This window comes from Aegilops tauschii, chromosome 5 (assembly GCF_002575655.3).
Source record: "Aegilops tauschii subsp. strangulata cultivar AL8/78 chromosome 5, Aet v6.0, whole genome shotgun sequence".
Classification (NCBI taxonomy): Eukaryota; Viridiplantae; Streptophyta; class Magnoliopsida; order Poales; family Poaceae; genus Aegilops; species Aegilops tauschii.
In genome coordinates this window covers 362,178,921-362,192,202 of record NC_053039.3, presented here as the reverse complement: position 1 = coordinate 362,192,202, position 13,282 = coordinate 362,178,921, and the positions used below count along the sequence as shown (strand labels likewise).

The 13,282-nt window shown below is 45.8% G+C and overlaps 2 protein-coding genes across 2 annotated transcripts; both read right to left on the bottom strand.

Annotated features, from left to right (window-relative positions):
- Positions 1-1,162: 1,162 nt before the first annotated feature.
- LOC109757594 (PHD finger protein PERSISTENT TAPETAL CELL 1) lies at positions 1,163-3,592 on the bottom strand. Its single transcript, XM_020316423.4, has 3 exons — positions 3,226-3,592; positions 2,833-3,124; positions 1,163-2,692 (listed from the first exon to the last, which is right to left on the bottom strand). The coding sequence occupies exons 1-3, from the start codon at positions 3,527-3,529 to the stop codon at positions 1,270-1,272; spliced, it is 2,019 nt and encodes a 672-aa protein (XP_020172012.1). The 5' UTR covers positions 3,530-3,592; the 3' UTR covers positions 1,163-1,269.
- Positions 3,593-4,078: 486 nt separating this feature from the next.
- LOC109757578 (uncharacterized) lies at positions 4,079-7,824 on the bottom strand. The gene is made up of 11 exons (XM_020316413.4): positions 7,473-7,824; positions 7,300-7,396; positions 6,487-6,636; positions 6,220-6,351; positions 5,808-5,952; positions 5,689-5,727; positions 5,522-5,596; positions 5,211-5,270; positions 4,979-5,043; positions 4,698-4,788; positions 4,079-4,628 (listed from the first exon to the last, which is right to left on the bottom strand). Exons 1-11 carry the CDS (start codon positions 7,708-7,710, stop codon positions 4,584-4,586), a joined length of 1,137 nt encoding a protein of 378 aa, XP_020172002.1. The 5' UTR covers positions 7,711-7,824; the 3' UTR covers positions 4,079-4,583.
- Positions 7,825-13,282: the final 5,458 nt, after the last annotated feature.

The following is a 13,282-nucleotide window of genomic DNA, read 5'->3' as shown; positions in this document are numbered from 1 at the left end:
AACATCTCTTTATCGATTGCTAGCCAGACTATGGCGCACAGTACACGTGGTCTTTAATGTTAGTCCACCTAGTAGCATTGGTACCTTAATTTGGGACTCGGTTAAATGGGGTGGAGCCTAAACTAGCGGTGTATATTCGAGTCAGAGTGTGTTCATTGATTTGGGCCACATGGAACTGTCGAAATGACATCATTTTTAACAGATAGAACATTACAATTTTTTTGCAGGTCATCTACAGAGCAACTTCCTGGATCCGTACGTGGTCGTTACCCAGTCGTGTGGAAGCCAAGGAGCATATGGCTCATGAGTGCACCGTTGGGAGACGGTAGCACGGGATACGGGAGAATATCTGGTGCTCCCACCCCTAGGGTGCTCCCAGTGCTCCAAACTCGGCATAACATTTTTAAATGTTCAAAAAAATCTAGAATTTTTTTAGCACATTCACACAACATCAATGTATATTGTCACAAAATTTAGAATAAGAATTTGAAAAATAGCTCGAGAAAAACATATATGAAGAATTCGACAATAAATAGTACATAACATAAGTTGGGCTTGAGATTTGGCCCACTATCACATTGATGTGAAATTTGTCATTTTTGTATCTCGAGTAATATTTTGAATTTTGATTTAAAATTTTGTGACAACATGAATTGATGTTGTGTGAATGTGCTAGATTTTTTTTCAAAAAATTTATGAACATTTTAAAATGTGTGAAGCACTCGGGAGCACTCCAAGGGTTGGAGCACCCGATACATTCCCCACAGAATACCTACAACATGTTTGGATGGCAGTCCAACAATAGGATAGCTGTATAGGCACCTTGTCTTTTTTTGCCGGTTGTGGCTTTGTTTTTTTTTTTTTACAACTTTTTCGAGTTTTTGTAACGTACTGCATACTTACTGGAGACTTCAGTTAATAATATTGTTGCATGCATCATTGTGATGCAAAGGCCGGGGCAATCCTCCTTTTCGGAAATAATAATAAAAAGGGTCTGTCTAGGACTAGATGTGACATAGTTATGTCACATCTAAGCTCATGTCCACTCTATTTGTGGTCTATTTTTTGTCCTAATTTTTTTTGTTTCTTGTTGCTGCATTATATATTTGTGGGAGCTTAGATGTGACATCCTTAAAAAACATCTACATGTGAATTAGTCAAACTGTAATAAAAAAGACAATATAAACAGTTGAAGTCCTCGGTTATACTACATGTAGATAGACTAGCAGCGATTGTGGTATGCCGTACCGAGCATGCCTGGAGCAGCTTCTAGCAGTTCAAGGCCGGGAACGAAGCCACGTCGTTGTCGCACCGGCTGCAGAGGAAGACGTGCGGGACGTCCTCCGTGTCCGCGACCCCGGCACACCGCGTGTGCTGCCATGCCTCGCAGATGTCGCAGCACGCCATGCGCTCGCCGTCGTCGTCGTCCGCTCCACACACGCAGTCTACGACCCTCTCTCCGACGTCGCCGCTCCCCTCGCACACGGCCGCCGCTTTCTTCCTCTCGTCGCCCTCCTCGAACGGTTCCTGCTGCTCGCCGACCACCCCTTCGACTACGACGGTGCTCCCCACGCCGATCAGCCCGAGCGCCGGGCTGGCCTCCAGGCCGGCGCCGATCCCCACGACGCACTCGGCCGTGAAGGTCCTCAGGCCGAGGTACATATCCCTGAACAGCCTCTGCACCTCCCACTTGAGCTCGCCCACGGTGGCATGCGCCGGCACGGTCACCGTCTCGTACGGCGGAACCAGCTCCGGGCTCCCGTTCCTCACGATCAAGGTGCAGCAAAGGCTGATGTAGACATGCCCGACTACGCCACTGTTGGTAGCGGTCATCCCTTCGTGGTAGTCCTTGACGAAGTGTTTGATGTCCAAGATCATTCTTACCGCCACTGGGATCGCGCCGAACGCGCCGGTGGTGAGCGCCTGGCTCGGCTCCTTGAGCACGTGCCTGTACAGGTGCACAAGGTCTCTCATGAGCTGTGCCCTGGTGAGATGGAACCGCACCCTCATCTTGCCGTGGCCCGGCGGCACGCCGGCGCCGGCTCCGACCGCCGCCGGGAGCACGCTGGACACGTCCTCCAGGCAGTACTCGAGCACCTTGGTCACCGGGTTCATGGCGCGCCGCACCACGTAGTTGCCAACGATGTGGTTGCCGAGGGACTTGAGCACGAAGTCGAGGAGGCCCGTGTCGCCGATGTACGTGCGCGCCGCGTCCCGCACCTCTTGCCGCGTGACCCACCGCGCGGCCGGCGCCTCGGACCGTCGGAGCGCGTCCACGACGGCGCGGGCCGCCATGTCCACGCGCTTGGCCGACCACCGGCACGACGCGTCGGACATGATGCCGCGGTAGTCCATCGCCGTGACGGAGGTGGCCGGCAGGCGGGTCCGGAGCTCGAGCATGAAGCGGAGGAGGTCGCCGAGGTTGAGCAGCTTGTGCCCGCTGATGGCCTGGTACTTGGTGACCACCATGGGGAGCTCCTGGCTGAAGCAGGAGAGGTGCGGCTCGAGCACGCAGAGCGGTATGGACTGGAGCGCGTGGAGGGACTGCTGGTACGACTGCAGCGCGACGCCGTAGCTCGGGCGGCCGTACCTGAAGCCCCACCGCCCGAACCATGTGTCGCCGTACGCGACGCCGTGCAGCAGCCTGAGCACCATGTGCCCTTTCCTCGCCGTGTCCACAAGGCTCACCGTCCTTGCAACACACAGCATAGGTTTGGTTGAGTGAGTGCACGTGAGAACTCATCGCTCGCTCATGCAGAGCATATACACATACGTTTGCGATCGATATATACCACGTACGTACGTTGCAACGTCACAGACATACGTACGTACCTTACGTGTAACGCTGAGCATATGCGGTCCCAGAGGTCCATGATCTGGTGGCCGGAGACGAAGTCGGAGCCGCCCTCGAAGCCGTGGAGGGCGACGAGGTGGCCGTAGCCGTTGAGGTGCACGACGCCGTGCAGCAGGTGGCCCCTGGAGGTCGCCGTCCCTTTGGACGCCTTCTCGGCGGCGCCGCCACCGTGGCCGATCCCGTAGCACAGCCCATCGGTCTCCACGGAGGATTCCCTCTTGGGCAGCACGAAGTGAAACCTCTTGCTGCATATCAGGTGCCGACCCCAACCTGCAACACGGCACGACACACATACGCGACCGATCATCTCCCCGTGACAGACTGATCACGCGCGTTCGTGCGTGCAATGGTTATGTAAAGCCTATATGTACCGATGACACGGCAGAGGTGGCACTGGCGGTGCGGCGAGGCGGCGACCTCCTCCTCGACGACGAAGAGCCTGACGACGGTGGGCGGGTGGCGGTGCAGCTCGAGCTGGAACGACCAGCACCTTGTCTCCCCCTGGACGCCGGCCTCCAGGTGCGCGAGCCCGAGGAGGGTCCTGACGTTGTCCCGGAACGCGCCGGCGAGCTGCGCCGGGTAGCCGGGCTGGCAGAAGGAGTCGAACCGGAACAGCACCTCGCCGCGCTTCCGCCGCCGCGAGCCCCCCAGGCTGATCACCATCTTAGCAGCCATGTCGCACCACCCCTAGAGAAGACGGGTGTTGGCGTGGGCTGGACCGCGCCGCACTTTATGGTGCCGATCATGCAGCGGTTCCTTCGGCTCCTTCTCACGCGGTAAGTGCCCGGGATTTAGAAAGCTTCGGCGGTCTGGTGAGAGCCGAGCTCTATAAACAATGGACCATGCATCCTTCTAGACCACTAGACATGGCGCTCATTCACATCATGGCTCTCGTCTCCTATTGAAACTTTGCACACAGCACCTCGCGTTCTCACATGTAAAGTTTAGGAAAAACTTTGCACGACCATCTTCAGGTTGCCAAAATCACCAGTGCACTTGTTGATGGTGAGGCAAATATCACAGATATCTTATGTCCTAAGCAAAACCAGCATCCAAACCAGTAATAAGTAGACAGATACTGCTCCAATGAACGTCGCGAGGGAAAAAAACATCGATGATCAGCGCAGGGTGCTATATGCAAATGCGATGCAACCATATCATGTGTCTAAGATATATGGATGGCTGGTATAAGCATGAAGTAATGCCAACGAAGTACGCCTTGGCTAACTGAAAGGTAGGGTGCAGTAGTTTAAGATGAGGGGAGCCGTTATTTTACATTGTTTAACCGGGACAGAATGGAATGCATGTTCTACAACTTCGGACCCCGTGGAAGTGTGAAGTCGATGTATATTCATCCGCAACTACCGCCTTCGGAGAGTAGGTGGCCCAAATGTCTATCGTGAGCTATTTGTCAAGTACTACTAATACACAGTTTCAATCCTGACACTATGCTGTTTTTCCTAAGCTTCACAATCAAATTCCCACATATGAAGCAGCTATGGGCCTTCTGAAATTCAAAGCGGTGAAAATGCTGCTCTTCTTATCTGTCCTTGCTACCTACCATCAGCCAATTGCTCTGTTATCTATGCTCTGCAAAAAGCTGCAGAGTTTACCGTGGAGTACTGCGACCGGGAATGATCTGCGCGATCAGAATGTACACTATGGAGCTGTAATGGTAGACAAGATCAGAGTGCCCAGTTAGGCTTGTCCGGTGATGATTCTGCTCTGGTCATTCTTCATGAGATTCTAGGTAACACGACCGAGTAAGCCGAATCTGTAAGAAAGGCGACGTATGCATCAATGCAGCTGCTGAGACTAAACAAGGAGATAGAGTGAACCTCACCTGAGCAAAAGCGTAGATTGCCTGCACGATCCTAGCATAATCTGTCCCGAGCATTTGGATCACAATATCAGCCAAGAGTGTGCCCCACATTCTGTGTGACAGTCAAGTGTAAGCACAGAACAGTTAGTAGGCGACTTACAGGCAAAATACTCCATGTGCAAAGGGAAATTTAATTTGATCAGATCATGGTGTAAGATAGATATTGACAGCCAGAAAAATAAGGCGGTAACAGCAAGGAAAGGTTTATGAAAATATACTAGAGAATATTTGAATAAACATACATTGGTCCAAGTAAACTCATGAAACTCCTAAGGCCAACATATCTAGATGCTGCACGAGCCAAACCCTGCATACATTCAAGATTATTGTTAAAACTTGACATCTGTATGTACGATCTTCGACAAAAAACGTGGGTACAATGCCAATATTGATGTACAAAAGCAGCTGCCTCCTACACACTTTGGGCATACTAGCTCACTGAGGAATAGAATGAAGATAAAAAGATGGTATTACCTGCCTAGCTGCAAGCAAGCCAGCTCTGGATTCAAGGTTAACAGCAGCTAATCGGCCACCCTGGAAATGGTAAAGACATTACTTCTGGAGGTTATTATATTAAGATAGTAGTGAATATCAGTTGCAACATGCAAACATGGTTGGTCTAAATATCAAGCTTTGCCAATGCATTTTCCAGATGGGGAAAAAGAACAAGAGCTTATACTAGGCAAACGCAGATATGAAGTTCTATCTATTGCGCTAGCGATGACCACACAATAACTAAAAATTCAGGAGTAGCAAACCAAAAGAATCAATTAAAATGGGTATACCTGCTTAACAAGTTCTTTCTTAATCTCATAATTAGCTGTCTCCATCAGCAGCTTTCCAGATAGTCTCTTGGCTAACTACCATAATGGTAAGTAACATTAATTAACAACGGTGTTGTGTCTAGAAGTAGCAGAATTTGATCTTCCAACAAATAAACTTTATTTCATACCGATTCATAGATTGTTTTCACAGTCAATGCACTGCCACCCTTCCATATCAAAGAAAAAATGAAATTAGCCAAAGAAGTGAAATGTCACAAAGAAAAGAAAAGAAATAACCACAAATAACCTTCAAGAATGTACTTTCCAGACCCTTTGATCCAATCCTCCAAGCAGCGTCAGTAAGCACCTTCCAGTTGTTTACTTCAATGCTAGGGTTTTCTTTTGGAGATTTCTGTTTATCCCATGGAAATGAAAATGATCCTTTCTGACGGCTAAATGCAGAAACAATTTAGTATTCAAGACCACTAGTGTGGCAAAGAGAGAGTATAGGTCTTAGAAGTTTTCAAACACAAAAGAAATTAATGAATATGAAACTGCAATAGCGCCGATTACTAGTTAATAGATTGCAATGTATATATCCGTTTAAAAGGAAAATAGATTGCAGCGTATCTGGTTACATAGTTTACAACTATTTTCATATATCCCAGGGGAATTTGTGTTCGGGCATCCTTATACTTCCCAAAATAAAATTTATATACCTCGAATATTCATCCAGGAGGTGTAGAAATATTTCTGCCTCCAGGTCTGCACTACATAATTTACTGGAGCATTGAACACCAAGTTCTCTTCTTACTTGAAGTAAGACATTCCTGTATGATGGCCTCCAGCCCCTATGAAGAAAGATTGTACAAGTACAAAACGTTCAAAAAGGTGGCAAACCATATCAGGTCGACTTCTACAGGGTAACTAATCTAATCAGGGATACATTTTTGTATGATACAGGGATAAAAGCCTACTTGACTGACCTTAAAACTGAGCGTGCATCTGCAGCAAGATACAAGAACCTCGACTCCAGTTTTGAGATGAAAAGATCTCTCTCCTCGATATCATCCAAAACAACAACAGAAACGGTGTTCGGCCTTTTTGCAATTGATTTTAGCACTGGGCTGAAATAGCTGCAGAATAAGGAGACACAGAACCAAAGCTTATGCTCACAATTTGAAACATTGGAATATGATGACAGTTAGATATTGCGCCACAGCTTTTTGTGGCAGTCCCATTATGCGAACACAGGAAAGTGATCAGGTCTAACTGAATCAGTCAGCACAATAAAGAAAACTCAAGAGAAAAACCATGATGGTTTCAAAAATCAGTAGATGGAAAAAGAAACAAAGGAGATGAAATTTTAACCATTTCCAAATAAATATGATCTAGTTAGCGTTACAAAAGTAAATTCACAGATCTGATCCTCTTTGGCCATAATTAACTCTTTTGCCAAAGAGTTTGATTAAATTATTTCTAAAACAAAAGTAACACTATTCTGTGTAAATTCATAGATCTGATCCTCTTTGTCCATAATTTGAATGCGGTTAGCGTTACTACTTTGTGCAGCAAAGCATGCTTACCGTCATAACCAACGGTAGGAACCGAAAGAGGCAGCCAAAAACTCCAAAACAACTAGTACATCGCAGCAGATTATATATGCACACTATTAACCAAACTCGAAACAAACGAATCCAACTCTGTCTCGTGATACCCATCACTATGATCTAAACCAAACAATCAGTTATCTCAGTGCTAAACAGCATTGGAACAATCAGCAAGCTCGAGCCCCAGACCTGGTACCATAGAGGATCTCCTCCAGTTCCAGCAGCTCCTCATCGGTGGCAAGCTCCAGCACCAGCCTCAGCTCCGGGTCAGACATGCCTTCATCCCCTTCAAAAGCATACAACTGTAACAGTTACAAGAGCTCAAGCCAATAGCACAGCCCCAATTTGATTACGGACAGTACCTTCTGCCGCGCTCGCCGAGGAGTACGAAGCGGCAGCACGGGCAGGGAGAACGGACCGGGCAGCCTGAGTCCTGTGGGTTCCACCGGGGCGAGGACAGGACGCGACGGCGGGAGCAGGGCGGCCGGCGTAGGTCAGCGAGGTTGGGGCCCGCCGTGCTGTGGGCAGGAAGATAAGCGAGGACTGGAAAGTGGAGGCGGTGAGGAATGGGAGGGTTTGGGCCGTCGAGACGGCGGCCATTGACGGCGGCTGCTATCGCCGGCGGGCGGTTCGGTGGGTGGTCCAGAATCCAGACCCGCGACGAGGTTTTGTGGAGCACACCTGTATAAGATACGGCCACGCCACACATGGAAATCGTATGGTTTTCCCAGTTTCATGGCAAAGACTATCACAGATTAGAATTTCTAGAATTTTTGAACCCTAATGGACCCGAATATCACTGTCCACCTAACCATCCCAACTACAAATTGATTCCAGATTAGTTTTAAAATATAAAATAAATAAATTTAACAAAACAATGTTTTTTAAACCAGAGTCTAATGGGTTCTATTTGAAGAGGACTGCCAGGTTATTAATTTTAGAAAAAAAGGACGAAAATTGTAACAACATGCCCACACGCTGGCAAAGACAACTCCAAGTCTGAATAAACTTATTGTTTCTTTGCGATGGCATGAACAGGAGAAAGAGCAACTCTGTTTGATCCATATTAAATATTGCTTACTTAGCACGAGCGACAATTAATTTGGATCGGAGGGAGTATCTATTTTGGCACGGCCATGGGCTCATGATATATACTCTCTATACAGTCGGTCTTGTTGACTAAATTTATGGTCAAACTTAGATCTCGGATAGCGCGGCACATTACATTGTGAAACAGAGGCAGTATGTTTTAGTTTGTTCCTAGGGTTGGCATCCATCCGGCATGACCGATCTTACACCCAACAGGCAACACAGCCTTCGAGTTGTGATCACTGGCATATTGCTACATGATAGGTTATGTGTATATCGTTTCCTAAGGCCACGCTCCGCATGTTCACACTATGTTTTATGTGTTGTTCTTGAAATTGGCTTTAGGAAATTAAAATATAGCTTTTTTAGAATTGTTGCAAAAATTTGACATTTAATGACAAATTTGTGTACTCTTGTAAAACAAAATCAAATTTAGTCTTAGATTAAAACGAAAACAACTTTAGTATTAGCTGGTAACAACGGGTTTAAGGCTCATGGAGTTGCAGAGGTAGGAGTAGATCAATTCGTTGATATGTATGGTGGTGAACGATGAGGTGGTGTTAGCGTCGTCAAGGACGTGCTTGGTTGCATGCATACTCCTCAGCCAGGCCTTGGGGATGCGACGTTGACCCGTTCGGTTGCCTGGCCTGCACCAAAATCTCGACCCGCACGAAACTTAAAGCACCTCCTAACCAAGCCCGCTTAGAACGGCTGAATCGACGGTTTCCTCTCAGCCAGGCTCCTGGCATGCATGGAAAGGGAATGTGGCATCGAAATCACGCATGTTTCCGAAAAAACGGCGGGAGGAATTGGGTCACCTCCCGTTGGTTCGGTCGCCCCCCTCGAGCTCCCCATCCCGAGCGGCTTCTTCACCGACAAGCACGCAAGCGGCACATCTTCTCCGGTCGGCGGTGGTTGCAGTGGTGATCATTCTTCCTCCTCTTCTCTCGAGTTGTTCCGTGCCTCCTCCTTGTCGCTTTGATAGTTGTAAGTTCATTCACCCCCTACTCGTTCAATCCAAGATCTGTGAGCATGTGGTATGAGTAGATCTGCAGGTGGTGTTCTAGTAGCATGCTTGATGATCAGACCATGTGTAGTATGGTAGATAGATAGACATGGTACTATGTTGAACTTCATGATTAGTCAATGCTAGTTCAATAGATGTGCTAGTGTGTTGAGCTTGAAGATGAGTCCATGCACAGTATGCATTGTCCTTGTTTAGTAGTCATGATGCTAACCATTGCGGGACATGACCACCAATACCGAAGACCTTAGTCAGGCCATTGTTCTGTCCGACAACCTGTTTTGTCCCTCCTATGTGAGGACTCCCAAACGCTTTTCGAGCAGATGCCTCCTGATACATATCTATTCAAGGGGGCTATTGTGCAACCATCTTTAGTGGTGGCGGTGCTTGATACGTCTCCAACGTATCTATAATTTTTTATTGTTCCATGCTATTATATTATCTGTTTTGGATGTTTTATATGCATTAATATGCTATTTTATATTATTCTTGGGACTAACCTATTAACCTAGAGCCCAGTGCCAGTTCCTGTTTTTTTCCCTGTTTTAGAGTTTCGCAGAAAAGGAATACCAAACGGAGTCCAAACGGAATAAAACCTCCGCGACGATTTTTCTTGGACCAGAAGACAACCAGGAGACTTGGAGATGAAGTCGGAAGAGCCACGAGGTGGCCACAAGGACGGAGGGTGCGCCAAGGGGGGTAGGGTGCGCCCCCACCCTTGTGGGCCCCTCATGACTCCCCTGACCTAATTCTTTCGCCTATATATTCCCATATACCCCCAAACCAACAGAGGCATCCATGAAAACACTTTTCCACCGTCGCAACCTTCCGTACCCGTGGGATCCCATCTAGGGACCTTTTCCGGCACCCTGCCGGAGGGGGATTCGATCACGGAGAGCTTCTACATCAACACCATTGCCCTTCCGATGAAGCGTGAGTAGTTTACCTCAGACCTACGGGTCCATAGCTAGTAGCTAGATGGCTTCTTCTCTCTCTTTGATTCTCAATACCATGTTCTCCTCGATGTTCTTGGAGATCTATTCGATGTAATACTTTTTTGCTGTGTGTTTGCCGAGATCCGATGAATTGTGGATTTATGATCAGCTTATCTATGAATATTAATTGAATCTTCTATGAATTCTTTTATGCATGATTTGATATCTTTGTAATTCTCTTCGAACTATCGGTTTGGTTTGGCCAACTAGATTGGATTTTCTTGCAATGGGAGAAGTGCTTAGCTTTGGGTTCAATCTTGCGGTGTCCTTTCCCAGTGACAGTAGGGGCAGCAAGGCACGTATTGTATTGTTACCATCGAGGATAAAAGATGGGGTTTTCATCATATTGCTTGAGTTAATTCCTCTACATCATGTCATCTTGCTTAATGTGTTACTCCGTTCTTTATTAACTTAATACTCTAAATGCATGCTGGATAGCGGTTGATGTGTGGAGTAATAGTAGTAGATGTAGAATCATTTAGGTCTACTTGACACAGACATGATGCCTATATTCATGATCATTGCCTTAGATATCGTCATAACTTTGCGCTTTTCTATCAATTGCTCGGCAGTAATTTGTTCACCCACCGTAATATTTTCTATCTTGAGAGAAGCCTCTAGTGAAACCTATGGCCCCCGGGTCTATTTTCCATCATATAAGTTTCCAATCTACTATTTTGCAATCTTTTACTTTCCGATCTATAAACCAAAAATACCAAAAATATTTACTTTACCGTTTATCTATCTCTATCAGATCTCACTTTTGCGAGTAACCGTGAAGGGATTGACAACCCCTTTATCGCGTTGGGTGCAAGTTTGTTTGATTGTTTGTGCAGGTATTCGGTGACTTGTGTGTTGTCTCCTACTGGATTGATACCTTGGTTCTCAAACTGAGGGGAAAACTTATCACTACTTTGCTGCATCACCCTTTCCTCTTCAAGGGAAAAACCAACGCAAGCTCAATAAGTAGCAGGAAGAATTTATGGCGCCGTTGAGGGAGTCCTGGATTCATGGCTCCTCAGAGTGTCCGGCCCAGGAGTATGGGCCGGGTTGGATGGGCCGTACAAGATCAAGCTGAAGACCGTCCAACATGTCCGGGTGGGACTTCTCCATACGTGAACGACGAGATTAGAGTCCGGGTGTATCGTTTCCTTCCTTGATGAACCGACCTTGTACAAACCCTAGGCCCCTTCGGTGTGTGTATAAACTAGAGGGGTTAGTCCGTAGAGGCTATCCTCATTACCGTCATCGAAATATTCATAGGCTAGACATCTAGGGTTTAGCCGCCACGATCTCGAGGTAGATCAACTCTTGTAATCTCTATACTCTTCGAATATAATCAAGCAGGAGTAGGGTTTTACCGCCTTTAAGAGGGCCCGAACCTGGGTAAACATTGTGTCCCTTGGTCCCCTGTTACCATCGATCCCTAGACGCACAGCTTGGGCCCCCCTACCTGGGATATGCCGGTTTTGACACCGACAACCGTTGTCGGGGAGATCTACGCCAAGTCAAGCCATACCAAGTACCCATCATACACTCTCGTCTCTTGCATTATGTTATTCGCCATTCGCCTCTCGTTTTCCTCTCCCCCACTTCTAAAATGATTTTCGAAAAGATTCGCCCTCTTCTTTGCCTCTTTCTCCGCCTTCTTTCTGTATGTCTTTTTGTTTGTGTTTCCAGGTGCCTTCTATTTGCTTGCATCTTTGCTTGCTAAAAATCTACTGATATGGATCCACTTAAATTTTTCTACTTGGATCATCTTCGATCTATTTGTGCTCGTGCTGAAACCCCAACTAGTTTAGTTGAGGGAAAATCTTTAGATGAGCATGCTCATTTTGTGCGTCACCGTTTGTTTGAAAAAGGGAGACTCTTATGGAATCAAATAAATAGGTTGCTGTGTTATGCTTGGAATCCTTATGAAATTTATAATTTTACTTGTTGCTCTAAGAACCCTAAAAAACACCTTCCCTACCTATGTGAGTTTAATGATAATGAAATCTTATCTTCTTATGAAAAGGGTGTTTATAGTTACTATGATACCGAACAAATTGAAGAATTTGATGCTTTTAAGGGTGCTCATGAAGTTGCTTCTTGGATTGAAAAGTATGATATTATTCTCTACAAATCTGAAAATTCCGACATACTTAAATATTGCTATGAAAACTATGCTCATAATGCCTATGTTAAGGAATTTATCGAGAGAATGATCGTTGCCTTGGAAGAAAATAATGATATGCATGAATCTATAGATTATTATGATTCCGATGATTTGATTGCAATATCCCTTGATGAACATGATGCTTGCTATTCTTATGGCCATCATGCCAATGTTTATGGAGATGAATTTGCTATAGTTCCTTATGTTAAACATGAGATTATTGCTATTGCACCCATACTTGATAGTTCCTTGAATCAAAAGCATGATTGCAATGATGTTATCATAAATTCTATTAATGTCAATTGTGTTAATGATATGACAAACCCTAAGCTTGGGGATGCTATTTTTGCTATGCCTACTATTTGTTGCAATGATCATGATTGGGGTGATTCTTCTTATGATCTTGAGAATTTATTTAAGCCCCATGATGGATATGAGATTGATAGTAATGTTTGCAATAATATTGAAAGTGGGTTTGGAAGAGTGTCAACTTTAGATCCCACATATTTGGAGAATGTTCAATCTTATGAATTTTGTGATAAAAGTGGGTTTGGAGAGGTCATGACTTTAGTTAATGTTAATCCCACTATTTTGGAAGAGTGTCAACTTCGCATGCATGCGGATCGTGTTGAGAATATGTTATGTGATAGCTATATTGTTGAATTTTCTTGTGATCCTACATGTAATTATTATGAGAGAGGAAAATATGGTTGTAGAAATTTTCATGTTACTAAATTACCTCTCTTCATGTTGAGATTGCTATCGTCTCTTTCTTCTTCCTTGCATATGCTAGTTTTTGTTTGCCTTGATAATTTGTTTGCTTATAAAATGCCTATGTATAGGAAGTATGTTAGAATTACATGTGTTTGTCACATGTTTTATGATGCTCTCTTTGTGCTTCAATTC

Coding starts and splice junctions, on each gene's coding strand:
- LOC109757594 (XM_020316423.4), bottom strand. CDS start 3,529: ATGGCTGCTAAGATGGTGATCAGCCTGGGGGGCTCGCGGCGGCGGAAG. Junction 3,125..3,225: donor CCACCTCTGCCGTGTCATCG/GTACATATAGGC, acceptor GCCGTGTTGCAG/GTTGGGGTCGGCACCTGATA. Junction 2,693..2,832: donor TGCTCAGCGTTACACGTAAG/GTACGTACGTAT, acceptor GTGTGTTGCAAG/GACGGTGAGCCTTGTGGACA.
- LOC109757578 (XM_020316413.4), bottom strand. CDS start 7,710: ATGGCCGCCGTCTCGACGGCCCAAACCCTCCCATTCCTCACCGCCTCC. Junction 5,597..5,688: donor TGAAAACAATCTATGAATCG/GTATGAAATAAA, acceptor CCATTATGGTAG/TTAGCCAAGAGACTATCTGG. Junction 5,271..5,521: donor AGAAAGAACTTGTTAAGCAG/GTATACCCATTT, acceptor TACCATTTCCAG/GGTGGCCGATTAGCTGCTGT.